Source organism: Pogonomyrmex barbatus, unplaced genomic scaffold (assembly GCF_055798465.1).
Source record: "Pogonomyrmex barbatus isolate J1 unplaced genomic scaffold, ASM5579846v1 scaffold11, whole genome shotgun sequence".
Lineage (NCBI taxonomy): Eukaryota > Metazoa > Arthropoda > Insecta > Hymenoptera > Formicidae > Pogonomyrmex > Pogonomyrmex barbatus.
In genome coordinates, this window is record NW_028297107.1 from 478,978 (window position 1) to 506,425 (window position 27,448).

The window sequence follows — 27,448 nt, forward strand, 5'->3', positions numbered from 1 at the left end:
CGCTATAGATTCGATAAAATTAGAAAAGAAGTATCGCGAAATATCGCATGTTTAAATATATATTTAAATTATCATGGAAAGATGCTAAGAGAAATTTTTAAACGTTTATTTCTAAACGTTATCAATTATTGAAGAAATACGTGAGATACATTAACAAACATTTTTCAAAATCAAACTATATAGAATTTTTTAACAGAGTAAACTTTGTTACAAATTGACAAAATCGAGATGCTATGTAAGATTAAGAGTGCATAAAGGGAGAACACGGGACAATTGTTCCCGAGGTATTAAATCGACTAGCGGTTCGAACGGTTCGATCTATCTAGCGATCGGCGATCAAGCGATTACATACAAAATCACGCATGTGATTCGCGGCGTCTATAGTTCGCGTATATAGCAAAGAGCACTATTATTAGCGCAATAAGTTAACCGTCTCTCTCTCGTCAAACTGGCATGTTTCCGTCGTGACAATCATTCCCCCCGGATGAGCGTCATCGTCATTATCATCATCGTTAGCGGATAACTGAATATCGGATCCATCCGCGACCATTACGCAAACACCCGCGATCAATCGGAACGAGAGAGCGCGAAGGAAACGCGGGACAAACGCTTTAAACGCGTTTAAAATCATAGTCAGCGACTGAGACACAGACCCGACGTCGTACTTCCTATCTTTAGGCGCCGTCGCGTCTTCGACAAAGTTCGCGGATATAGAAAAATTACCCTGAAAAACATCGAATTGGTTGAATTTGAATGTTTAACGGAATGATAAACGAATTGACAAACGGAAATACTGACGCGTGAGAAAAGTACATCTTTGTAGTTGCAAAGTTTAATTAAGTTAGGGAAAACAAGAAACTACGACAAATGGAGAACATGCAGAACATGGAGAATTTGTAGATAATACGTAATTGGAAGTTTTACAACGAAATGACACGAATCAGTTTTCAGAAAACAATTTTTACAAACAGCTATCCTCATTAACCAAGTATAAGTTCATGGCGTTTTGTTCTTCTATAAAATATTAGTAATTTAAGAATTAATTAATCACAACGATACAAATATGTTAAAAATTAATTTATAAAAAATTAATTTAAAATTCAGCGGAAACAAAGATTTGTTATCCGTGAGATTGGAATTATGACATTTGCATTCTATTATCACAACTACAATAGAATTTCGAAAATAAACACAAAGTACTCCTCATAAGATTGACTTGAGTCTGAATAACTTTTTAATTTTTTTATAAAGAAACGTTATACCGTACATTTATACCGTGTTTTACTAGTTAACATGGACATTCTAAGTTATATTTTTGTTAGTATTGAACATATCGATCAATATAAAATAAAAAAAAGAAAAATATTTTTTTCTATCGTAGAAACTATCAGAAGTATGTAGAGACGATCCGCAAGATTCAATAAATTAAAATGCGAGATGAAAGTAACATGGAAGTATCGATTTAAAGTATCTTTACTAGAAACAATGATAAAGAAAAAAAATTACCATAGCATTGTAAGAGACACTACGCGCTACAAAAATCTAGAAAAAAAAAAAAAAAAATGGGAAATCGCGGGATTCCCTTCATTTTTGCGTTTCATTCGTGTTTGGACTCATCGGCGCGTAAGTTCACGTCTATCGTTCACGAAAGCTTCCCGTTTATCGACGGTCGTCTCTCTCTCTCCCTCGAGCCGCTTAAGCTTAGTCTCAGTTTACGCTCAGACGCGCTCACTGCTGTTCGTTTCTCACGCGCGCGATTTTGCACGTCGGCTCGTTAACGCGTATATACACACGTATACCGCTCAAATCTCAAATCTCGCTCATACTGCTTCCGCGGTATGAGCTCCGCTAACACACACGTTTACTCGCATCGATGCGTACGCGCTCAAAAACGATGAAACTCGGACGGAAGCAGACTATCGTATCTTGCGATTATGTTTAACAATCGTCTCTCTTTAATTCGAAATTTTCGATCCCACCGCCGTGTCGATCTGATCAAAATTGAAAAAGCACACATCACTCTCTCCGCATTTGCGTATCTAATTGCGGATTAAAACTTGAGTTAAACTGCGCCGATGCCTCCTGACGATTTTTAGATGGTGTTTCGTAACGCTATCTCCGTGTCACCGTGGTACGTCCGACGCGACTACGAATACTATTACTTTCGATGCGGCAGCGAGTAACTTCCGTTTACGCGAGGGATAGCGAGGAGAGAGAGAGAGAGAGAGAGAGAGAGAGAGAGAGAGAGAGAGAGAGAGAGAGAAGCAACGCGCGCGAGTGGAACGCCAAACCGCGACTGAGCGCGACGCAAAAGCGAGGCAAAGGTTACGAGACAGACGGCCGACTATAGCTACACCTACTCTACTCCGCTCTAGTCGCCCGTTGCTCTCCCTTCCGCCGTTTCTAGACGCTGCTCTATGCCGCCGCGGCTCTCGCATCAATTCCAAGTTCGTATCGTCCTCCCGAGACGCATACATCTTGCAGCATGCACCGGCCTACCTGTCGCACGTTTTTCCAACCGGACCAGGAATTTGGATCTCTACTCGCTTGAAATAGTGACTTTCTGCTCCCGGGACTCGCAGCCGATCGTTAATGTTGCATCGAAATCGTTAAGATTGCAAGTTTTTATAGCTGCGCGCGAAAGTAGATCGATTCTGTAAAAAGTAGTAAATTGAGAATCGCCAATTGGTCGCCGGGTAATCGTACGATCGCGTCAACTTGTGGATCATTTTTTACCTTTAATAGTAATTGCCTTCTGTAGAACGAGCACTCTCCATGTTTTATTGACATATGCACTTGGCGCCAATATTTTCTGTTGCATAATGTCTTTCCAATACGAATATCTCTAAATTATATGTATTAATTATTTATCTAATTTATATAAGACATGTGTCGATAAGAAAAAGATACAAGCAGAAGTTTAATATTTATCTAACTTTCACATATCTCTAGTTCACACCCAAGCAAGAACATAGCAGAAGAGTACTTATGATCATTGCAAAAGATAGAAAATGTTTTACCGAATCTGATAAGATTACTACTTACAAGTCACGATTTAAGATTGGATTGTCGAGATATATCAGTGGATCTTTAAATCTCGCACACGTATTATCTTTTATTTATAAAATATCGCAACCAAATTTTTATCTTTCATTGTCAAAATAGAATTGCGATATCGAAATTATTAATAATTATTTTCTATCATTCTAATCTTATATAATAATTGTATACAAATAAGAAATATTTATAATAAATATTTGACGTATGTGTTGACGTGTTTCTCATCTATCATTCTCCCAAGTAAGAACTTACTACGTAATGTAAAATTTAGATTACTGTGCCTGTGTCTTCCGCGATAGCCTGTACGCGGAAGAGAATGTATTTTAAGCTACACCCTCTAATCTTTCGCCGATTTCGCCGATTTGCGACATTACTCGAAGTATTCCGCGGAACCGAAACGCTCGATCGCTTCGCGCGTGCAGCTAAACTGCAGGTGCAAACGCGCATTCGTCGTGGCAGCCAGCGGTCGTGGTAGCCGGCTATTCAATCTGTTCCTTTCCCATGCGGGGAACCCCCGCTTGGTTTTAAAGGATCCCGGGGGGGCCCTTCCGTGCGTGAAGAATTTCACGGCTGAATCGGCTCCCGTCCGCTCCCGCTCCCGCTCCCGTTACGCGACTTTGCAAGCACCGGAACGAACTCGGCTTCCCTTTGGCAAATCACGGTCACGGATATTTCGAGTCCGCACTCGTCTGCGACGAGTTTGTTTCCAAGGCAGACCAGCGGATACCCACTTGACCCTTTAACCGACTTCACTTGATATATCTTTTTCAATGTTATCATAAATCAATTTTCTAACCACACATCTGGCAATTTAGAAAACTGGTGTGAAAATTAATTGAGACTCTCTAAAGAATAGTGTACATAGCTATATCATTTTTTTTCTTAAATATTTCTTAAATAAGATATGTGTATTTCTGTATATAAAAAAAAAAATCGTAATATTTTCAATTATAATTTTTGCATTGATATAAAGAGATATAAGAAATTTGTGGTAAGAAGAGTCGATTTTTATCGGAAGTAAGATGAAAAAAAAAATGAATAGGACGTACTCACGTTCGCGCCAAGAAGTACTCCAGGCAATGTCCGAAATGTCTTCTCGATAAAGTATCATTGGGACTACCTAAAACATTTGTACATTAATTAGTTCTAAGATCTTACTTTAATTTTTTTCCTTAATAAATAATATACGTACATCCAATTTCTTTTAAATATGTGAAAATGGTTTAATTTGAAGAACTATTTTAAGAAATAATTTAAAATGATATTTTAAAGATAAAACTTGCACTATATTACATTATATTATATACTATAAATATATAATAAATATAAGTTATAAATATATCGTTAGATCATAAATACTGTCCACCAAATGTTTTAAAATGGAAAGAACTGTAAATATCGCTCTAAAAATCGCGACGAAACGTTAGCTGAACAGGCTGTTACTTAAGAATGAAAAGGACGCGTTTACGACAGAGTTTTTTTTTTTTGTTTTCAAGCTAGGGAAAAAAGTGAGAAGAAAACGAGGAGAGGAAATGATCTCGTCTCTCGCTTGAATGGGCACTTGTTTTCGCGGACAGGTGACATCACGCACACGCGGGCGTGAGAACCCGAGAGGATGCAGGCCGAGCCGAGGGCAATGACTTCTAGAACACTGACGCGCGCCGAGAAACGAACGAGACTCTCCCTCAAGAGATTCGTGCTATTGGGAAAAAAACCAGCAGCCATGATTTTACGGAATGAATTTGGAAGGTGCTTCCAGAGTTGAATAAAATTATTCGAATGCTTTTCCAAACCACTGTTCTATTTCTAATATACAAGAGCGTTTCAAAAATGGAAATCAATTGCTCGGGAGATGCTGATTGGGGATGCAAAAGCAAGAAGACAGGTTTCGTATAAAGAAGTCCGGAAATGCGTTGCTTATGAATCATCGTCATTTTTATGGAATTTCAAATTGTCTCGCTTATGGAATCTCTCTTTGTCAAAATAGAAAGAAAAGATAGTCTTTACAAGTTTTATAACATAATTAAAGTCAAATAAAAGTAGCTTGCAACTACGTACTAAACTACTACGTACTAAAAATTACCTTTTCTTTCAATTTTAACAAAAATATTCGAAAGTAAGGCAATTTAAAATTTCAACATAAAAATGTAACGATAACGAAAATAATGCATTTCTAGATTTATGTTTATACCAATTTTTTTCTTCTTTTTGAATCTTTAACTTTACTTCTCGAGCGAGTGACCTCCATTTCTGAAACCTGTACAATAATATGGAATATGAGGTAAGCATCAATTCGAATCATTTTGATATCGCATAGCGCCATGAGCGCAATGATCCGATAAGAGTGGCTTCTACGAGACTCCAACAAGTCAAGTTTCTCTAAGGTTGCATGCATGATAAGAAAACCATACGCAGCATTCAGGATACTTCGAACTCCTGGTGTGAAAGAAAATTAAAAGCCCGGCTTATCCGTTCGATTACCATGCGTTAGGTAACCGTTGCACGATAACTTCATTGTGCTTATCACCTGTGCGTGAGTCACCTCACACGGTTCGCCAAGGTCGTACGCATGAAAGCAAACGTGCGACCGTTATGGTTTTTATTCGACGACAAATGATTACTGGCTATATATTTCACAAATATTTTCGATAAAAGGAAAAATATAGATATAGATAATCTTTACCGTATCAATTTTAAATATAAGAGCGATGAAAATCGTGAAAACTTCTCAAAACGTTACGTCGATTCATTCTATGCGTTTCAGAGACACGAAGGTTAAATACAACGACGAATTACGCACGACAATGGCCGCCGGTTCCGCCGCAATTGCAGAGCAATGATGCAATGCGCTTGAGTGCACCGGGGCGCTAAATTGATAAATTTGCATGCCCCCTGCCGTGCGTGCTCGCACGCACTGTATCCCCGTGCTGCACGACTGAGAAATGGGCGTCGTCTTGAGAGCGGAATAATAAATCCCACTGTTCGCATAATACGAAGCACGGGCGACCCGTGATAAATTTGCCCTTAAGAGTATCTAAAATGTCAGTACAATCGAGCGCGGAAAACCGATGCATAATGCGCGACGCGTCACTCGCGACGAATTAAGATGAATTAAATCTGAAGTACCGTGAAATTTTGTCGAGAAAAAAAAATGCTTTTAAAAAAATAAATTTTTTTTTCTACATTCAACATCTGCGCGAGACAATTAAACGCAAGAAAAGTGAAAAGAGAAAATAAAACAAAAGTTCCAAACAACTTTGGAAAATTTCAACCGCCCTCCGCTTGGAATCTTTCTCAAGATAGAGAATTTATTCGTTCCAAATTTATCTATCCCCTTTGGCACTCGTGATACAACTTTCTTATATATAACTTTATAAATAATGTCTTAATATTTTATGCGCGATATCAGAAAAAAATTGTTATGTGAAAACGACGAGAGTTTGTCCTTCTGGGAATTTGGCGTTTTACGGTGGTAAAGTGACGCAACTTTTCGGGACGATTATAGTTACGATGAATACGACAGGCTTACGTCGTACGAAACGATCCGTGAATTACATCATCGACTGCCATCTTCCCCGATCAGAAACGTTTATCCGAATGTTTGCCGCGCTGCCAGATGCTCGTCATGTCGTTTATTTTTATCCGATAGAGAGAATATCGCGAATATTGACGTGAATGTTAAGCCCTGCCAACTTTCCCGGCTTGCATTCTTAATCAATTGTTTTCATCGAAATTGCCTTTCAATATATTATTATTCGAGCGCCGTTGCACTCGAACATCGCGGACAAGCCAGGTGTGAGAACGCTGGCGAGGGTTAAAGCACCGCTTCTATAATGATTATGTTTCTGCTCACAAATACGACTTCACGACACGTGCATTGCAAACACGGATGAGATCATCGAGATGACGTCAACGTCTGATTGCTCAATCTCTCCTTCCGCCCCCACCTTGCAATTGTATCAATAAACGATCGCTCGAGGAAAAAAATTTAAAATTTTATATATGCAAGGTTTTAAATTTTTTTCCAAGTTACCAAGCTTCCGTATAAGTTTACAGAAAACAGAATGCTCGACTATATGGTTCTTTGATGCAGTGCGCAGATTTTCGAAAATCACTTATATTACTAGAGACATAAAGTAAATTGTGAAATGTAAAAATTTGTAAACCATCCATTCACGATCGTTTTCTTTTGAAATTCAAATCTGTCTCGGTAAAATATATTACTATTCTTCGTTAGACACCTACACGTCGGTGTATGAACGCAACTTCCGCTTGGACGCGCGCGTAGATGTATTATATTTTCAGCCACAAAGTTGATTCACGAGCCGACCTAAGTCCAGGAATAGTCGATCACTATAAAGCCGTTACGCGTAGGAAGGGCCGGCTAGTCCGCTCGACTTTCATTGCCGATCTCACCGACGAGAAAACTGACGTTTACCGCAATATAGGGAGCTCCGGATGAGAGAGAGCGACCTCTTGTTAGAGATGTTGTGTCGACGTTATGCCTGCGCGATCCAATTGGGTCCATCATTTAATCTAAGACATGATAATTGCAACAAAGTTGTCCTGCTATCGGTACTCGTTAGTTTTCATTCCGAAGGTGGAGGAGTCTCTTCGTTTTCACGAAGTCTCGTTATACAGGGTGTCCGGAAACTCGTCCGCATTATTTATTTCTTGAAGTGATTCGGGACTCAAAAGGAAGAAAAAAAAAGCTATATAAATATAGATTAGATAGAAATGAGTTGTTTTCGAGTTATATCCATTTTTGTGTTAAAAAAATTGTAATTTATTTTTCATAATTATAATAATGAAAAATAAATAAATCTGACAAAATTTAGCTTTTATTTAAGCACGAACAAAAAAAAAAGTTGGATTTTTAACTGTATGTAACAAGTCAATAATATAGCGTGGGTGTTAAATATGTGGTTAAATATGTCCACGTCCAAACGTTAAATTAAATTTGCGAAAATTCAGTTTAACGCTGATACATTTGATGTCGAATATAAAAATCTCCAGGAGATTAAAACGACTTGACCGTACAACCCATATTCAGAGAAGGAATCGGCGAGGCAAAAATAACGTGTATAAATTTGCTATCGATTAAATTTCTCATCCAGACGCCAATTTGATTTAATTAGATCAGCAACTAACGTCAGGAAGAATTTTCTCACGACAGACGGACATTAATAACATCCAGAGAAGTAACGTGATGTTTCTTACGCACACTTATATGTGATTAAGAAGTAAAACAAAATAATCTTCAATTATACCACGTCCGTCTGTCCTACTACTTTCCTCTGTCTCTTTCTTCGTCGTTTCCGGCACGATTCGGTAACGTTACTTCGCGACACGATTTCCGGCGGCGTGACTTCCTGCTAGAATGAAACGTGGTCTCCTGAGGAGCCTCCGGCTCTCGAAGGATCGTAACCGGAACTCGCGCGCGCAAATGATACCGTTATTCGCGTCTTCCTCGTCACTGTTGATAGAGCAGAGCATTGCGCGGTGGTGCTTGAAGGAGTAAGCTTTATGACTGGCATTCGAAGACTGGCCTCATCTAGCCTCATCAAGCGCTATTTCAAGCAATAAAGCGATTAAAATAATTATACTATTCTGAAGTGAGACTTTTTCCACGACCTCTCATTAGCTCGCCATTCGAGACTGTACTAATGTATCTCGACATTTCTCATAGATATGCATTTTCAAAGGGAGGGGGGGGGGGTGAAGAGAGATTCCGCTTTTATTCGCTCGAGCGCCACTGCGCGTCGGTGGCGGAAGCTCGAAAATTAACTCTAACGACACTGTTGTCCCGCGAATTCGCATTGCCGAGTAACGCGCCGGCGCTTCGCTTCTTGAATTTAAGAGATCCGCCGATAAAGACTACGAGCATAAACGTTCTAGTCGTTTAAATCTCTCTGATTATGAGCGAAATCTATCTATCGATACCATTGAATCTATGATACCAGCGCACGGATTCATTAATATCACATGATTCATGAATTCTGAATTTCATAAATAAGCGAATTATATTGTTATTTTTATTAGAACAATATAATTATATTATATAACTTTTTTATTAAGTAAACAAAATCAACGTACGTGTAAATCTGCAAAAATCTACCGATTATTAATATTATAATGAATGATTTTTAATCATATTCTAAATTTATTGCAGTTATTGCAGTTATTGAGTGACAAACTTTGTTTCTTTAACTGCAATACATAGTACTGCAAATTTTATTTATTTATAATTTTATTATTAAATTTTAAACAACGGATAACAACAAATTTAAATTAATGAGTTTTAAAATAAAACTACAACAATTTTAAGAAAATGTTTAATAAATCTCACTTTTATTTTTTTTTTCTGTTTGTCTCTTTATTTTTAGCCTTTTCTTTCAGTTTCATTTTTTTATTCAATTCTGTCGGATTTTTTAAAGCAAGAGAAAAGCAGGAAGTAGCAACTTTCTCCACATTTGGATGTGCTTCATTTTTGGTGTATGCTACAGAAAAGAAGAAACCAGCAGACCGATTAATTACTATAATACAATAATCCGATTAGCTTTCAGAGGACGGATTCATACGAAAGACGAGAAGAATGTCATAACGATCGTTCAGTTTCTCCTTGATCTTGCATCTTCCGCATCTCTTCAGCTTCTTTCTGTTGCGAACATTAACGTAACTGTAGTATCAACGGACCGTAATACGAGCTACCATCTCTGCACGTAGAAGCGTGGTCTTTAGACGACGGATACGAGGATTATGTGCATACAAGATGATCCCTACTGTCACGTAAAAACTCCATCAGAAAGCTTAAATTGTCAAGAGAAAACAAAGGAGAAATAATATATCTTCTATTCGTACATCTTTGTGACATTATGAAAATGTAAATTATTTTGTTGTTACATCTTTTTTATTTATTTCTTTTCAATTTCTATAATTTTGAATAATTAGCATTTATAGGAAGGACAATGACAACTAATTAAAAATAAAGATTTCAATCCTTTTTCCGTTTTATTTAACAAAGAAAATTTGTTTTTTCGATCCACAAAATTTATTTTCCAAGATCAATGTTCTTCATTACTATTACTATTACTTTTAGCTAATTTCACAATTTATTTTGTAATACTCTATAAATGCACTATTTTTTCAGTATATGCCAGCATGAAGCGAATCGTCAGCATCTGTGTATCCGATATTATCCCTTACACTGGTCAACTGTGCGATCACAGTTCTGTTGGATTCTCTGGAAATCAGGATGTGGGCTAAATTAAGCAGGCTTAACGAGTCGACGACTGGACTGTCATATCGCGATTTTCCGCGATCTCGCTAACGAGAATCGGTGAAACGCGTCTTATTAATGGCAAAGATTGACTCCAAAGAATCGTTATGGAAAGATATGCCGCCAGTAGTATCTTAAAGTGTAAACAAGTCTACAGTTCTTAATAATTTTTATATAGAATAATACATTTCAAATGCGCCATTAAAGATATTTTAAATGACGCTTATATTTTTTTCGCTAACATCACGTAAACGAGTGAAGATTAAAGATTTATATTTCAATCAAGTTTCAAGAAAATATAAACATAGATAAAAATATCTTACTGATAGTTTAAAAAATTTATCTTCTAATCATAGTTTATTAATAACTGTAACTGTTAAAAGTACGTAATAAAAAACGTAATTAAATAAGAAACCGAAAAAATATATTTATTTTACGTTATATCGCGAGTAAGAGATATAATTAATTTCGAAATTGCATCTAATTTTTTTTAAATTAAAAAAATCCCTGCGAGTTACGATACTTTTTGAAATTAAAGTCGCGCGATAAGAGAATTAAATAGACACAGGGGACCCCCAAAGTACGTGTCAAAGGATTAATAGACCCCGGGTCAGCGACCGTGGCTGGACGTTTTATCGACGAATGGCAGCACGAGTGCGTTCCGTCTGGCTTAAATCGTTCGTATCTGTACGGATCGCCTGATCCGAAAGTGCAACGTATGCCGCGCATCGTTGCAATTCGCGCGCGAGATCAGTGAATTTCTGTGCGGCTGGCTGGCTGGCTGGCTGGCTGGCTGGCTGGCTGGCTGGCTAACTCGTGCCACAGCGAGATAAAGCCATTTCACGGCGATCAAAACGACGAAGAAGGGGAAGACGAATCGAGAGACGATTCACGGAACTCTTTCTTCCGCTTATCTCGTTTTTGAATTTATTGGACACCGCCGGGAGTTCAGAGAGCTCCCGGCTCTCTGGTAATTAGCACGTTGATGATCAAAGCGTTATATTTAACTCGCCTTGATTTATGTACACGGCATAAATACGATCGAAAGATACGCTCGTTCATTGAGAATGCTTCAACGAATTGTACACTGATAATTGTTTATTAGCTGACACTTGATGAAATTGTATTTCAACATCTTTTTACACTTTTTTACTTCTTTCTAACATCGTTCAGTTTTTTAGCAATTGAATATTTCATTAAGACAAAGTGCATTTAAATTTTATTAAGTCTTTAATTTTTAGTGTACATATAGAATAAGTTATAAAATAATATAAAACTGCCGGAAAAAATATAATTTGTATCAAGATAATTAATTAATTTTTGGATGCATAAAATACATGAATCCATCATAAAAAAATTAAAATAAATATCTTAACTTTTATCTCATTATTATCAATATGAAAAAAGGAACAAAAAAAAGAATATATAAAAATAATATAATTAAATTTTACATTTGTGTACTTGAATATATATGAACCATTTATATCGCTAAAGTCTAGGGTTTAGTTATTTATAATTTGTATCGATTATAAAATAAAACTTTATTTCCTACATGAAAAAAAAGTTTCAATCTAAAGTTCGATCGATCGATCGGCGTATAACATAAGAATGTTCTTGTTCGCCATCATTTGCCATCAAAAATCTCTCGTACTCGTGCAATGCCGCGTTTACTACGTAATAACAAACAAAACGATGACAGTGCCGTCGTGGAGGTTAACGATTCGTAAATCTGACGAGTTAGATTCCGCATATGTGCGATGCCGTGGCATTGAAATTTCTCCGAGTGACTATTACGCGGTCGTCCACCTCGCACAATCGCCGATTTAAAATTAGCAAAAAGGTTTCCGGTACTCGAAAAAAAGTAATAGCTAAAAGTATTTTGCAGAAAAGAATTTGTCTGAATTTAATGAGAGTTAAATAAGTAAATTACGAATAAATCGGAATTCTTTTGCAGAAAGAGATCGAGAATGAGTCTTTAGGAAATATATTACTTATAGTTATCAACATCGTTATTATAAAGTGACTATACTGTTACATGATTAAAATCTACATGCAATACATGCATAGCGTTCTGAGCTAACATTCTAACATTGTTAACTGTCTCCGACCTGTTTGCATTGGCTTCCGACAAAGTTAGCCAGCAAAGAATTTCGCTTCAGGCCGTGTTCCTAGTTTGTTGGCCAGCAACACTTGTTGACTGTTTGAACTAGAATTATCGATAACGGTTAACCGATGCAGTTAGCCAATAAGATTAAATCCCTAAAAGTAAAGAGTGCTGGGAACATCTTAGATTTTATTTTAATTTCCCGAGAAAATTGTTATTCGTGTCTTCTGCAAAGAATCACCTGTAATGCCTTAAATTAAAATAACAAAAATAAAGAGGCCCATTCTCCGGTCATGTTCGAGAAGATAAAAGCCGCGACGAAATCAGGTTGATTATCGCAGGGGACTCGGCCAACTTGTCGCAATGGTCAACTATTTGGCCAATTGTCAACGTGATCGATATATGCGTCGTTATCAAACGAAATGGATCAGTCACACGCGCGTTTCGTAAGTGATCGAATTACAACAAAGAAACATTTTGACAAAATAGATTATAAAATTATCGATTTTTTTTTTTTAATGTTGCGGGAAAATATTCAGACACATCAATCATTATTTTGCATACAAGATTAAGCAATAAATATTTATTTTTTTTTTTTTTATTGAGAGGAGGGCTAGCTTAACATTAAGTTAGAGACATACAGTTGACATAGCATATGTATAGTAACAGCACTTATAGTTCTTGTGTACGCGTACACACAATCGTATGTGTGACATAATGTATAAACCCAATACGCTAATCTTGCACGCGACGTTGTCGACGCTGACCTTCAATCAGCCGCGGGACCCTCTTTTTCCCACGGCCAACTACTTCCGTTTAGTGCGGCCGGTACGTGAACACCCTTACACAGACCTCGACAAAAAGAGTATATACGTCAAAATACTTCACTTTTCAAGAGAGAACAAACCAGATTTTCTCTTTATCTCAAAATATTAAATTAGCCACAACTAGTCAAACTTATTAAAAATTGTAATGACATAACTATAAAGCGATAATATAATGATATTTACGGTATTTACTTCATATCAATCTTATAATGATATTCAAAAGTAAAGCTTTTCGCTATTAAATTAAACGTTGTTAAATGAGATTTAAGCTCCTTTTCCGAGCAACAACGATATTTAAGACGTAATTTTGCAAGCTTTTTCTTGCTTCTCTCGGTGCATCAGTTTAGCAAAGTTCTGAGAGATTAGTTCCCCGGAGATACATTTCGAGTGACCTGGTGATTCGGAATGCGGATAAAGCGTCACAACGACGCAAACAGCCTGCCCGTCCTGGCGGATAGAAGCGTGGGTGTGTCGAGTCAATTGGCGGAATTGGACGGGTTAAGTGCAACGATGCGATAATCGAATAAAGTTATCGCTAGTTGTAAACGCCATGGAACGGGAACACGAGATCTTCGCTGAAAATGCGCCTTTCGCTCTGAAAAGCTAATATTAAGCTAATATTAAGCGATTCCTTATTGCCTAAAACTAAATCATGCGAATTAGACATTTTTTTTTTTTAGTCTTCTATAGATTTGTTGTTTTTAGCTAAACTTCTTGATTCATCTTTCCTTCTTTTTTTCTTTTTCTTCCGTGAGAAAAAAAGAGAAAAAATGAACAAAAGTGCAAGAAGTTTAGTTAAAAGAAACAGATATCTTGTGTTTATGATGTTGAGAATTTTTCTAATATCATTTTTCGAAATCTTTTTATATATATATATATATATATATATATATATATATATATATATACTATGTATCTTTATATATAATACTGTATATTTTACGCATGTGATAATATAAGTAATATTGTATAACAAATAAATTTTAAATGAAAATTTTGTGTCTCTGCATTTCTTGAAGCGTTTAAGCGTCTTTGGTATTTCTCGGATGACGGCGAGATTCGCGTGCTTTGCGAGCCGCTTCCGGTTTTATCCGTTTTAGCCGCGCTAATGGAGACAGTACAGACGCATGGCTTAGCGAGTAGAATTTCGGTGGTTCTGAGAAGCTGGCCAGAGAGTTATTTCAATCCAGCGCCGTATATCGCACTGGGTCAGCGTACCAAGACAATTTCCTGAACATACAGACCGCGTCACTACCCAACATTTTGAATTTATTATGGCGCACACGCATTTTTATATAATAAATTTGTGTCTGAATATCTTTCACGATATCTCAAATATTTTATATTTATGTTAAGATATTTTCACAGTTAATTAGTTTCATCTTCTATGAATACCAATAAAGAATTTAATTTAAAGTAATAAGTTATATCCGTCCTAAGAAAGAAGATTCAGTTATGAAATCATAACACAAACCTACTTATTTTTATGTTTATCTTGTTCTCATCAATAATAACTTTCCAATTGGCCATAACTGGCCCAAAAATGACGATTTTGGCTATATTCATAAAAACATTATAGAGAAAGCAAATTATTTCCAATATTTAACCTAATCTCATATAGTACTATTTTTCCACTTCAATTTTTGTTTACCAACGTGCGATTTTTATTGCCGAGATATATCTAAAATTATGAACGTTTGAAAGCATAAAGATATAAAATACACACACACACACACACACACACACACACACACACACACACACACATTTTTTGTAAACTTAAAATCAACGTTAGTTTATTTTAATTTTTCATGTTGAGTGACTTGAGTGACTCATATTCTAAAAAGAAAATTTAAAAAATATAAATTATCTAAAATTTAAATTTAGGGATTCGTCATATTGGATGGGATCCGTCATTTTGAATTTCGTAAATCTAGATAGATTTAAAATCAGTAATCTTCAAAATTCTTTCAAATATATTCAGTTTATCTGTGCTAATGCTCAGTTCCTTCAATCTGTTATATTTCTTTCAAAATTTCGCTTCGATCTATATAATCTATTTGAAAAGAAACATTAATATTCTGATTATTTTTAAATAATGTATATTTATTTTTAACACATATATTTATTTAGTGCCTACGGTCTACCTAATGGTGGATATGCCCAATACTTGCCTATCGAGTACTCTCTCTCTCTCTCTCTCTCTCTCCTTTCATTCTACGAAATTGTAATAAATTGGGCAATTGCTTTTGTTAGTTTCTTCTCCGCGATGATAAATGTGTTAATCAGTTTCATCCATGTAATTGGTAATCCGTATAAAATCACATTTTCTTGAAAGACGGAAATAGTCCTGATGATTTCCGCGAATGGTTAATCGACGGAAAATAGAGATGAAGGTCGATATCGCAACGCGTTGTCGTTTCTATAATTGCCAATTTCGTGCGCGAGGAGTATAACCTCGGCTTTTACAAAGGTCGGCCAATCATTTATTCCGCACATCCGCACTTCGTTCAAACTTGCTTTACGTTCCATGCCATGCTTAATTTACATTCGTGAAACTGCAACTTACTATGTACATATATGTATGTAAATTTACATTCTAACTATATTCCGATAACGTGCGCAGATAGCAGAGCTAGTCGATATTTTCCGGGATAAAAATTTCTCATCAAACAAGCTGTTAAAAATCACAGTACAGATACAAATAATTCCATTAATTTCGTAAAAAAAATCGCCAATTCACAGTGTGAATAAACGATTTTTAACAATATCTCAGAACTGTCGTATCTCAGAATTAATTTTTCAAAATATTTGTTGGTAGAAAACATTTTTTTAATATGTCAGAAATCCTCCCAGATATTTGTAAAATGAAGCTATCAAGCCGCTCAAAACTATTCGATTTCCAATTTCAATGAGAAGTTAGCATCCCATTTTTTTTTTTTAAACCTTATTTCCGTCCGTTAATCAATAGAACTTTTTTTTTGTAAACTCTAGAGAACTCATAGTCTTTTCAAAACGAAAGGAGAATTCTAATTAAAATTATTCCATGCACAAGTGTTTGTAAAATGTCCTTGCTTCAACACTTTCACATTCCGAGCCATCGATATGCAATGCCAAAAAAACTTGAATCCTCTCGGGAAATGCCTACTACTCGCACGCGCAAAGGCAAATACATCGTCAGTGAGTTAGGTCAGTTGCCAGAATTAGAACGTGCCAGTGGATGATAGATGATCACGTTTATGTTGCGTCGTCTACAAAGAGGATTGTATAGAATTCTATTTTTGGTTGATTTTTCCTTAAAAGCTCCATCGATCGAATTTTCTTTCGAACTTTTAAATATCTCAATTAAATTCTATATAAACTAAAAAAAAGAAATTAAAGATCTATTCCACGTTTTCAATAACGTTTTTATTAATATTATCGGAAATATCCGACGGAAACTCGTACGTTGCGAGGTCGAATGCCTTCTTCGCAGAATTATATCGAATATTTTCCATCGGAAGTAAACAACAAATTGCGCTCTGTAAATATTCTTCCTCTCTCATTATGACTTTCCCATTGGCGAGATGACAACAAATTTTCTCCCTCGCTTTCGTTTTCTTCGTCACTTCGCAAAAGCACGCGCCTTTAAATTTCACATTGCAATGCTTCTGTACCTGACAGTCATTGCGCGATATTTTCATCCTCTGTGAGTGCGAATCGCACGCTGACAGGCAAGCGCGTGTCTTTTTTGCGATCCGAAAGCCGATGTCCGATGTAGAAATATCGCGCGATAAACGCCAGAAGCATGTGCATAAGCCCCCCCCATAAGTCTTCAAATTCTCGATGTCCTCTCATCCTCTCATCGAGAATAGAAACAGAAATGAAAATGGAAAATGTAGACGAGACGAGAAAGAGATCGGAAGAAAATTGGAGTACGCGTGAGTTTACGCAATCGAAAGAAAAAAGAAATAATCTCTAAAAAAAAAAAAAAAAAAAAAAAAAAAATAAAACTAAGACGATGTTACATTCCATGCAATGTTTTGTGACAAAACCTTCAAAAATATTTTTCCGGAGTAAAATCCGTCCTCCTAAATTCGTATCATTTAATCTGCCATCAATCTATTCTATTCGAGACCATTTTGACCCATTTTCATTTTCAAAATGCGATAATTCTTTACGTGTCTTTACGTGTATTTATATCCAACCTTTGTAATTTTTAAATATACTGTATATAAATACAATATATAAATATATCGTATACACGTATGAAACGAAGAATGTGATTCAAGTTATGAAAATAAAAGCGTTAATATTAGGCTTTTTATAAACTCAGATTTGTGAGACGTGTGTAATAAAATTTATAAATTTTAAATATAGACTAGATTATATAAATTTTCCTAATATTTTAAAAAACCGAAACGTTCTTTTTATAAAAATCTGTAAGTATATATACGATTAAAAAAAATCGATGAAATGCCAAAGGTAAAAAGTGAAGGAAAAAAAAAAAAGGAAGAAATAGAATGCGTTTGCACGATGTACACACAGGATGGGCAGGTCGTGTTGAATTTCAAGTAGTTAACGAACACAGTTAACAGCACTCACGGCCCAGGCCCTTTTAATTTCCCCTTCCGTCCTAACGCCGCCGGGCCTCCCCCGGCATTGTCGCGAACTCAGTGGCCCGTGAAGCTGCCGATTGAGAATATCAGATCGAGTTTCATTGTCACGCCGGTTTCTCCAAACCCGTGCCCAACCCTGCGACAAATCAGGTGCGGCCGGTCACGTACGTATGTCCATCGCGCGTGAACAAAGTCGTCCGGATATTAACCCAGGAAGGAAACATAAATCCGAATCGCCCGCACCTGCGTCACGAACCTCGTTACGCAATTAACGAATACTTGTTCATAAAACAGAAATTTAATTGTTTAAATAGAAATCGACAAAAGAATTTATTACGCGAATAGAATTGAAAACGGAAAATTGTATCGTTGTCAGTACAACTATTTTTAAATTACTTATTATTAATATATCTATTATTATTTCACATATTGTTATGTGGAATAGGATGATCTGGAGGGATGTGTAAAAGCAAATTTCTTTCGGTTTTTATTCATCTCGCTTCGTCTATAGTATGTTAATTCATTCGTGATCTCTCGTGATTAATGACTTACTTACGAATTAATGTCGATGAACATATTATTTAGTTTTCCAACTTTTAACAATTGTAATAACGTTTTCCCTCACTTTACGCTCTCTATCTGTGTTAAACGAGGAGGGCTGTTCGTATGTCCTACATTATGTTCAATAACCATGACATTTTTTCGCATGTACAGCTTTAACGTACTCATCTCTCATAGGTCTTCTCTAACACTATACGTACATAACGTTCGTCAGCATTTTTCTTCAGGGACGAAAAATAATTGAATTATAGGATTGTCGGTCGCTAGCAGGTTAAATGCCAACGAGCAAACATTTAAGTCACAATGAAGAGAGATTTAGCTTGCTTCCTTTTCGGAAACAAAGAAAAAAAAGAGAATTTTTTTAGAAAGCCTCAAATTGATATTCTACCAGTTATCGAATTTCATTCATAGTTTTCAAATTTATTTTTCGATAAAAATATTAATGAATCCAATCAGACTCGTTTAAAAGTAAAATTCACATTGTCATGTAAATATTTCGCGTGCATCTTTTTATTATATATCTAGGATAAAGAAATGTAATTTATTTTACAAACGTAATGTGTAAGCCTTAATTACCTTATAAATACTTGAAAGTAGAAGTTGAATTCCGAAATAATATTGATAGCAATTGTATATCGACGTATACATAGATATTCTATTTATAATTTTAAAGGAAGAGAGAGAGAGAGGGAGAGAGAGAGAGAAATCCAAGATTCTAAAAATCTTTAGCTAATATATATCGATATTAGATGTCAAATACCAGCATATAAACGAAATTTTCATAATATCGTTATTACTGAAAAATTATGGGTATATCCCGGTACCAATATATTATCATATCGATATTTATTTTGCTTATTATACAAATCGAAAGATATAAGTATTATTTAAGAGTTTTTACATTTTTAATTCTTGCTTGAAAGTTATAAATATTTGATTCCATTTTATTCCATTTCAAGAATTAGAATAATACGTGATCGATTCGTAGTTGATAAGAATTTAAATTGGACGGTCGTAAATGTATCCTCGACTACTATCTTTTCTACGATTATCCGCGTTACTTACGCGGAAGCTACCGAAAGAATGGCGTGATGACCCCCCCAGGATACCGCAGGAAACATTTGTGCAGGATGCAGGACGATAGGCCAGTCGGCTTCTTTATGCTCACGCGCAAGCGGCATTCGCGCAAGAAATCGATATCACGTCTGCGCATTGATATCACTCCAAGGCTGTCTAGGTTAACATCAAGAGAGAACACCCTTACAATCACCCTTCTATGCAACCTGCAGGTTCTCTTCTCTTAAGGCAATTTCCAAAAATAAGAAATCCTTGAATATTTGATTCACAACTGTCAGTTGTTGTAAAAAGTTTTTAATAAAAATATGAAAAGAATAATGAATTCGTCCTTTATATATTCTTATAAAATGATGGTAACAAACCATTTTATGTCTTTAAGAGAATCGTATCCCTCTTTTAACACCGCCATTGTTAGGCGGTGTTAAGAGAGCCACCCGATTGACTTATGACGCTACATTTCAAATGTATCAAATGTATTTTCTATGGAGAATTTCCAAATGATATCAGTTTTCACAAACAACAGATTTAACAGATCAAACGTTTAATTAAATCTATCTATCGGTGTGAAGAATATCGAAATTATTAAAGGAAGTAGAATTAAAGGAAGTCAAAATTTGTAAAGCATAATGTAAACAATGCAATGTAAGTGTAAGCTAAACAGCAGAAAGACAAAGAATATTATTATGAGTATCTGAAATACAACTGGAAGAAATTGTCCTGCATCTGCTATCTATATTATTCCTAGCCGATATATCTGATCTCTAACAAATTAGTTTTTAAATTAATATCGCATGATATTGTTTTTGATTGCTTACAATGTAAAATGATTTTTTCTTTCGAGATATTAATATTATAAATTTGTACGCGGAGAAAAAAATTAAAATTATACAATAGATTAGAATTAATTTGAAGTTTAAATAAGATCTATGTAACGATTTGAGAGTACGGCGCCGGGAAAAGCTTACTTTCCTACCATGATTCCTCAGGACGTTGTCTAGACGATGTCCTGGAAGCTCATCAAACTGCAATCAGGTCGACCCATATACCGGATGACCCGAATAACTCGAATGATCATGTCATTGGACGACAGCAGAATAATCTCGTGGCATAATCTCGTGATATAATTCAATCGTTGAAAGTAATTTTTCGAAAAGTACAACACTCACGAGCGAGCTCATTTCAACGATAGAATTTTTATTCAACAGCTGATGGTTAATCACAAAGACAATTTCTGAAAATGGAAAAAAAATCACGAAAGTAAATCACGAAGTAGATTCGACGGAATAATTTTATCAAATATCGCATAGTTCATAAAAAACTTATTTAAAAAAAAATAAGTTTTATACTAAGGGCACAATCTTATAACGATCTTCGAGTTTTATTACAAGCTTTTGATTAATTTTCATGTAACTTGAACGCGGCGTGCCAAAGTGAATTATTTTATAGTCTACAAGTATGTAAGACTATCACGGGATCATTAAAATCATGGGATTATCATTAGCTGAAGTGAATATTGTAGGCACTAAGCAAAAATATTTGTACAACGAAAACCGTTTAGGAATTACTATTTAGACTTAATAAGATAAACGTGACACTATACAATATCTTGGTATAAAAATGCAATGTGAATTTCGTTTTCTTTTCTTCTTTTTTCTTTTCTTCGTATACACATAAAATTATACGTCTAAAATTATTATATCGTCTAAAATTATATTATACATAGCGCCTGTTATTTTATGTCGTATTATCTTCAACTGCTTTGTTCGTAAAACATTTTATCGTATGTATTATCGTATTATTGTATTCAGCTCATCAAGTGACTCTTCATAGTACTCTGCTTCTCATCGACCGAATGGTTCACGGCACAATTTGCACTGAATAGACCAAGCTTGAAATCGATAATTTAAGTGAACGTTAAGAGAGAGAATTCAGAAGCCATAGATTTACATCAATTTCAAAATAGATTTCGTATCGCAGTTGTGTACGCAGTGTACGCAAATGTACAGAATGTAGTATATAATAATATAGAATAATACTATTATATGAGATTTTTGTGGATAATATTATAGAAGACTTGTGTCTATCTCTTGTTGATTTTTTATAAAAATTTATCTAAATAATTGTACAAATTTTTATAATATTATGATACAGTATTTTTTTGTTCATTTATTATTTACTTGTGTGAAAAACATTCTAATTCTGTTATATTTTCAAATATACAGTTTACGTAATTAGATATGTTATAAATAATCCATATGTATTAAAAAAATTTGTGTTAAATTTATCATATATCATATGGCTCTAAACAATCAATTCAAAATTTTGTATTAATTTAACATTAATATGGATATACCGAATAATAATACATTATGTTAATATTTCAATAGAAAATAAATATAATTTTCGTTGTAATTTGAATTTGACAATATGTAAATTTAACATATTTTTCATATTAAAAAGATTGAGAATAAAAATTATTTTTATTGCACGTTTTTATAGTTACGTCTTAAATATCATATCCTTTTAGCGTAACGTAATCGACAATCGTTATAATATTAATTTTACAATGTTAATTTAAGAATACATGTATGTTGTAATATTTTTAATACTTTTTTAATTGCTTTAATAATTTTACATTTTAAATTAGTTCAGTCTGATATAGACATTTATTAAATTTACAAATGTATTAAACATTTAACAAAAATCTTAAGACAGATTTTTTTTTTTTTAAATAAAAATACGCGAATTTTTCAAGTGTATATTGTCACAAAGGGTATTTATTTTTCAAGTGTATATCGTTATAAAGGTGTATTTATTTTATTGAAATTGAATAATGTTTAATATCAATTACCTCCTTTCTTTCGTTATTTAATTTTATAAATAAGCAGAGATCGTGCGAAAGAACGCACGAAACTGTTGGTAAGTCTGCTAAAATAAAATAATCCCATCAAATCGAAATGGCTCGACCGAGAAAGGCATTTACCGCTTTCCTGAAATGTCAGCGGCTGCGAACACAAACGCCGTGCAAACATGAAAATGTCAATACAGTGCTAAGAATATATTTTAATTATTTCACAGATATTTTTCACGATTCCATATTATAAGATTCCGCCAAGATAACCGATTAGCATTTCAGCCGTGCAATTTAATTTTCGACTTATTCACTAGTTTTAATATTAAATAACGATCGCGTATAATTGCCGAGAAATAATTAATTAATTTTTAATTGAAAACTTGTCCCGGCAGTCGGTTTCCAACTAATGTTAATGCAGCTTCTTCGAGTTGTTTTCTTTTTTTTTTTTTTTATTCTTTTATTTTTCTGTATTCCATGTAAGCAAAGCAAGCCATATTACTCGCGATGTGATGAAAAATGTATTTAATTCGATAACTCATGACTCAATTTTAACGCTCTTATTTCGTATCAGGAAAAATTTTCTACGACTTAGCGGATAAACTGGATATTGGCAAGATATCGGTTGAAATGCGCGATAAACAGAATGGGAGGTAAAAGGGACCGAGACAGGGAGAAAAAAAGAGCAAAGAGGATAGAGCGGAGAACGATTGCCAGACGTCGCGGCGTCGGCGATATAATAATGGCTTTCTGGATATAGGCACTATATAGATATAGGCCGCTTGCACTTCTACTACTGTGTTTAAGAGAGAAAAAAAAGATCGAGATAAGAAGACAGTTTCACTAATTACCATTTTGTGAGATAATCCGCGATTAATTCCAATAGTATATCTTTTTTAATTAATAAACGAAAAGAAATTTTAAAACTGTTCGTCCCATATATGTGTAAATCAAAATTCATCATTTTCGTAATTAATAAAATAAACTGAAGACATAATCATCAATATTCAAGAGGATTCAAGCTGTGTAAGCAATTTTGATGAAAGCAATTCTCCAAAGTATTAACATACTTTCCTGAGCTGGTAACTTAATGAGCTGCTAACTTAATGAGCACTCGCTTTATTATTATTATTATTTTTTTTTTTTTAACTTTTGTCCTAGGTACTCGCACATCGTTTCTACTAAGTAGTAGGAAGAAGGAAGAGAAGTTAAACTGCTTCGCATTGACGTACGCGTCCCTGGAGTCCCTGGAGGGGAGTTAGATTGAGCCCGGAATGCTCTGATGGTCGCCATAGGGGAATGAAACGAGGGGAGAATCTGCCTCGGAGAACGCGAATGTGGAAATTGCGGATGTGTGCGCGTTCGCATTATCCCCCTATATACCTTATACCGATTCGCGATCGCGACGTGGTCGCCAACTCGACAATGACCGAGGTACGCCAAATGGACTGGACACGTCTGTCACCATCTGCTCGCTCTGCAAAATAGGCAAAGGAGGGTGAGGAATGATTCATTCCCCCCCTCCCCCCTCCCGACCATAATTCGGATCGTTCGTATTCAGTCACAAATGTGTCGCGTCACGAGACGACGCGTTACTCGAAAATCAAGTAGCAAATATACGGAATGTCTCAAGAACGAGATTACCAATACAGGGTAAATCGTGATTTAAAAAAAATTTCTCATCAACACTTAATTAGACAGATCGTTATGTATTTCCTCGATACTTTTGACGCAAGTTCTCGTATCGCTTATATTAAATATTCTGAACATAAAAATTAGGTGAAATAAAAATTCTGTTACGAAATGTGAAATCTGTCAGATAATGCAGATTACCTTTCATCGAATCATAAATCAGATAAGCAGGATATAACTGTGCTTTAAATTGCCATACTATTGTTCTCGGCTTGCATTTCGCGCGCAAGCTGTAATCAGAATGATTGGGATCGCGAAGCAATAGCGCGATATCGCAGAAGGCGATTGCCGATACGATAAGTAGTACGGAAAAAGGTATTAATTCATCGCTATTGCCATTGTTGCTCGACATCATACAAAAGAACTTCCGAGAGGACTAGATCTCGCTTATGGCGATGCAAGGCAACCCCGGAGAGTGTCAGGGCCGCATATAACAAAAAATTCTCAATGACTCTGGCAATTTTTGCGATTTCTTTTTGTTCAAATTTATAAAAAACTATATTATCTAAAATTAAATTGCCTATACGTAATATTCATTCATGTTATTCAAGATCGTATAATGAATATTTAATAATTATTCTTGGAAAGAATTATTTTTATTAATAAAAATTATTACGTAAATTCAATAATTAATTATATTGTGTAAAACATCTCTTTTTTTACATAAAAGCTTCAAAATAAAAGATACGTTATTTCCAATTTAAAAAAAAATTTCAAATTTAAAGTCAATAGACTTTTAGAAAAAAATTGCAGGCCAAAAAAAGTTATTGGGGTGTAAATTACGCTTTGCGGATTAAACGCGCGAGAGAAATCTTTATTTCCCATTGAACGATGGAAAAGTCACGACGAAAAAAACGTTCGTTTCGCAATAGAAATAATTCGAGGTTTGGTCGCCCGGATAATTGAAAGACGAAAAACTGAGACTGAAATAATGACTTTCTGATCTCTCGCCGAGACACCTTCTTAATCCGCTCCTGACTTGAGTAGTGTATTCGCAGCAACGAGCGGCTTGTTCCGCGTTCCCCTATTCGCAAACGCGGCACAGTTGCGGTAGCAGCCCCATAATACCGTTCGCGTGATGAGCACGCGACATGTGCGACATGTGCGACTCGTTACATGCTTGATTGCCTTATCTCTCTCGTGGCGTACGTGGCACACGCGTGTTGATCATCATCACGCTAAACAGCCTGCAATAAACTTCTCTCGCGCATCTTTCGCGATCTTGACAGGAATAACATACGGTCCTCTTTTCTATTTTCGTCTCGCCTCTCTTGATGAAGAACTTAAAATAAAATTCACTTTGCTGGAAATAAATTTTATCGATGAAAAATATAGTAATTAAAGAGACCTCTAACGCAAAAGAGGCACGAGGGAACAAAAAATATCAGAAATAGCTAATTCAATAGATGATTCCTAAGATAGTAACAGACTATCTTCATTGATTTTTTTTTTTTGTAAGCGATAATCTAATCAGAGAAATTAACTGGTTTTCTCTTAATGGTAGATAAAGTTGTCATGTGAATCGACATTGATAAATTCATATCTAAAGGTAGTGTTAATTAAAATCAATTAACAATCTGTTTAAATCAATACAAAGGTTTGTTTTTAATTTTTTAATACATTTATTTGGATCGCATAACTTTTCTTGTAGAATGTCAAACTGTCTATGTCAATTTATGCTTTGTTCAGTTATTTAAGCTTTGTCCAGTTTAATTGTTCTGGAATTTGGAATTCAAGCGTGTATCTCTAGACAAAATAAATTTACAAGAAATAATAGATAAAAAAACCGGTGAGACGAAAGAGAAATTATTTTTTTACGTATTATTGAGGAAACGCAATATCGAGAAATCTCGTTTTATGTAACGATTTTTTGCCGACGTAAAGTAAATTTGACGACAAACAGAGCTATAACTCGAAATACGAGGTTCTCTCTACTGCCTATCAAAGACCTCTAATTTGCTGTCGTAAATCGAGTCGATTTCGTAACGATCCTTTCGGAGAAAGTCTGCGAACCACTGAACGTAGGACGAACGGTGTAATTGCGATAGGTGATGTATTTTCATCGTGAAAATTAATATAAAATATCAATATAAAATATCAAAGAATCTTTAGTTGAACAAAACGTTATGTATAACGTTATGTATAACGTTATGTATGCAGGGAACGTATATGTGTGTCTTGCACATCAAATGCATCAGGCTGCAGATGACAAGAAAAATGGTGCGGCTGTTCTTTTTGCTTTACGGGCAGACAGCATTATAAATTGTTCTTCGTTTGCTCTCACATAGACCGATTATGTATATTCATTTCTCAGCTTAGTTTCTGAACTCGACTTACGTAATATTACGTATAGAGTTTCGTTCGAATAAACCGTCGTATCGCGTTACGTCGAGTCTGCAGTTGCACGTTGCACACACAATTTATTATTTAATTAGTCTCGTGAAAATTAAATCTCGTGAAAATGCAAACGTTATGAACGATTAGCTATGAATTCTATTTTGTTTCTACGTCGCCCTTATTGGTAGAAGAAATTTGAGAAATAAAAGCATCTGGAATAACATTTTATGAGAAAGGAATAATGAATAAGAAACCGAAATAATTGTAAAAAAAAAAAGGATTATCTCTAAAAAAAAAGTATCGCCTTACATCTTATTACATTAAGCGCAACAATGCGCATTAATACGCAAGTAACTTTACAGAGGTACGCTTTTAGAGAGTCACTTCCGGTTCCCGTGCTCTCGTATATTGAGTAAGAGTCAACCGCGTTATGTAAGCTGCTGAGAAAAAAATCGTAAGCACTCGGCAGACGTAATTTGCCAATTATTTCCGCAACAATGTAAAATAACAGTAAAAGTGACAATTGTTTGTCGTAATATATCGTATTATGTTGCTGTCAGAATTCATATCGTCAGCCAGTGGTATTGCTTGGGGATATACCATGAAAATGGAAACTTTTTCCATTATTAACATTTGCCGCGATATTAAGATCGATAAAAATTTTAATAGAAAATAATGTAACATTATCGCATATATGTCACATAAGAAACTGTATGACGAACGTTAAGAAACTAATTTACTGGACACTCGTTATTCTACTATAAAATCAGGTTTTGATAAACGAAAAATTATTTATGCTTAATAAAGTACAAAACATTATAAAATATTATTGAATTATAAAAAAGAAAACGATAATTTTGATAATATCGTCTTGTCAATTTCAGTCATTAAAAACAAAATTTTCCGAATAAAAAATTTAATAAATCTTTTTTTTCTCCACAACATTTTTTATCGCCCATGACTTATAAAAGAAATTATGAGTGTTCATTTCATATATGCGACTTGACCGTGCAACTTCACACCCTTCCAGCTGCATTCCAACGTCGTAAAAAGAATGGCCAC

General features: G+C 35.0%; 1 protein-coding gene across 5 annotated transcripts in view; it reads right to left on the minus strand.

Moving 5' to 3' along the window:
• Window positions 1-27,448, minus strand: part of LOC105431515 (uncharacterized) — a 68,870-nt gene that overhangs the window by 38,180 nt on the left and 3,242 nt on the right. The window contains exons 1-2 of one of the 5 annotated variants that reach the window (XM_025219434.2): window positions 4,114-4,129; window positions 2,737-2,845 (exon numbers count right to left, since the gene is read on the minus strand). In XM_025219434.2, the coding sequence (XP_025075219.1) occupies window positions 2,737-2,790 (54 nt within the window). In that variant the 5' untranslated portion in view covers window positions 2,791-2,845; window positions 4,114-4,129. Of the gene's footprint in view, window positions 1-1,506; window positions 2,292-2,499; window positions 2,655-2,736; window positions 2,846-4,109; window positions 4,181-27,448 lie in introns of those variants that run through there. The other 4 variants (XM_011645753.3, XM_011645751.2, XM_089070891.1 and 1 more) reach the window with 4 other exon arrangements.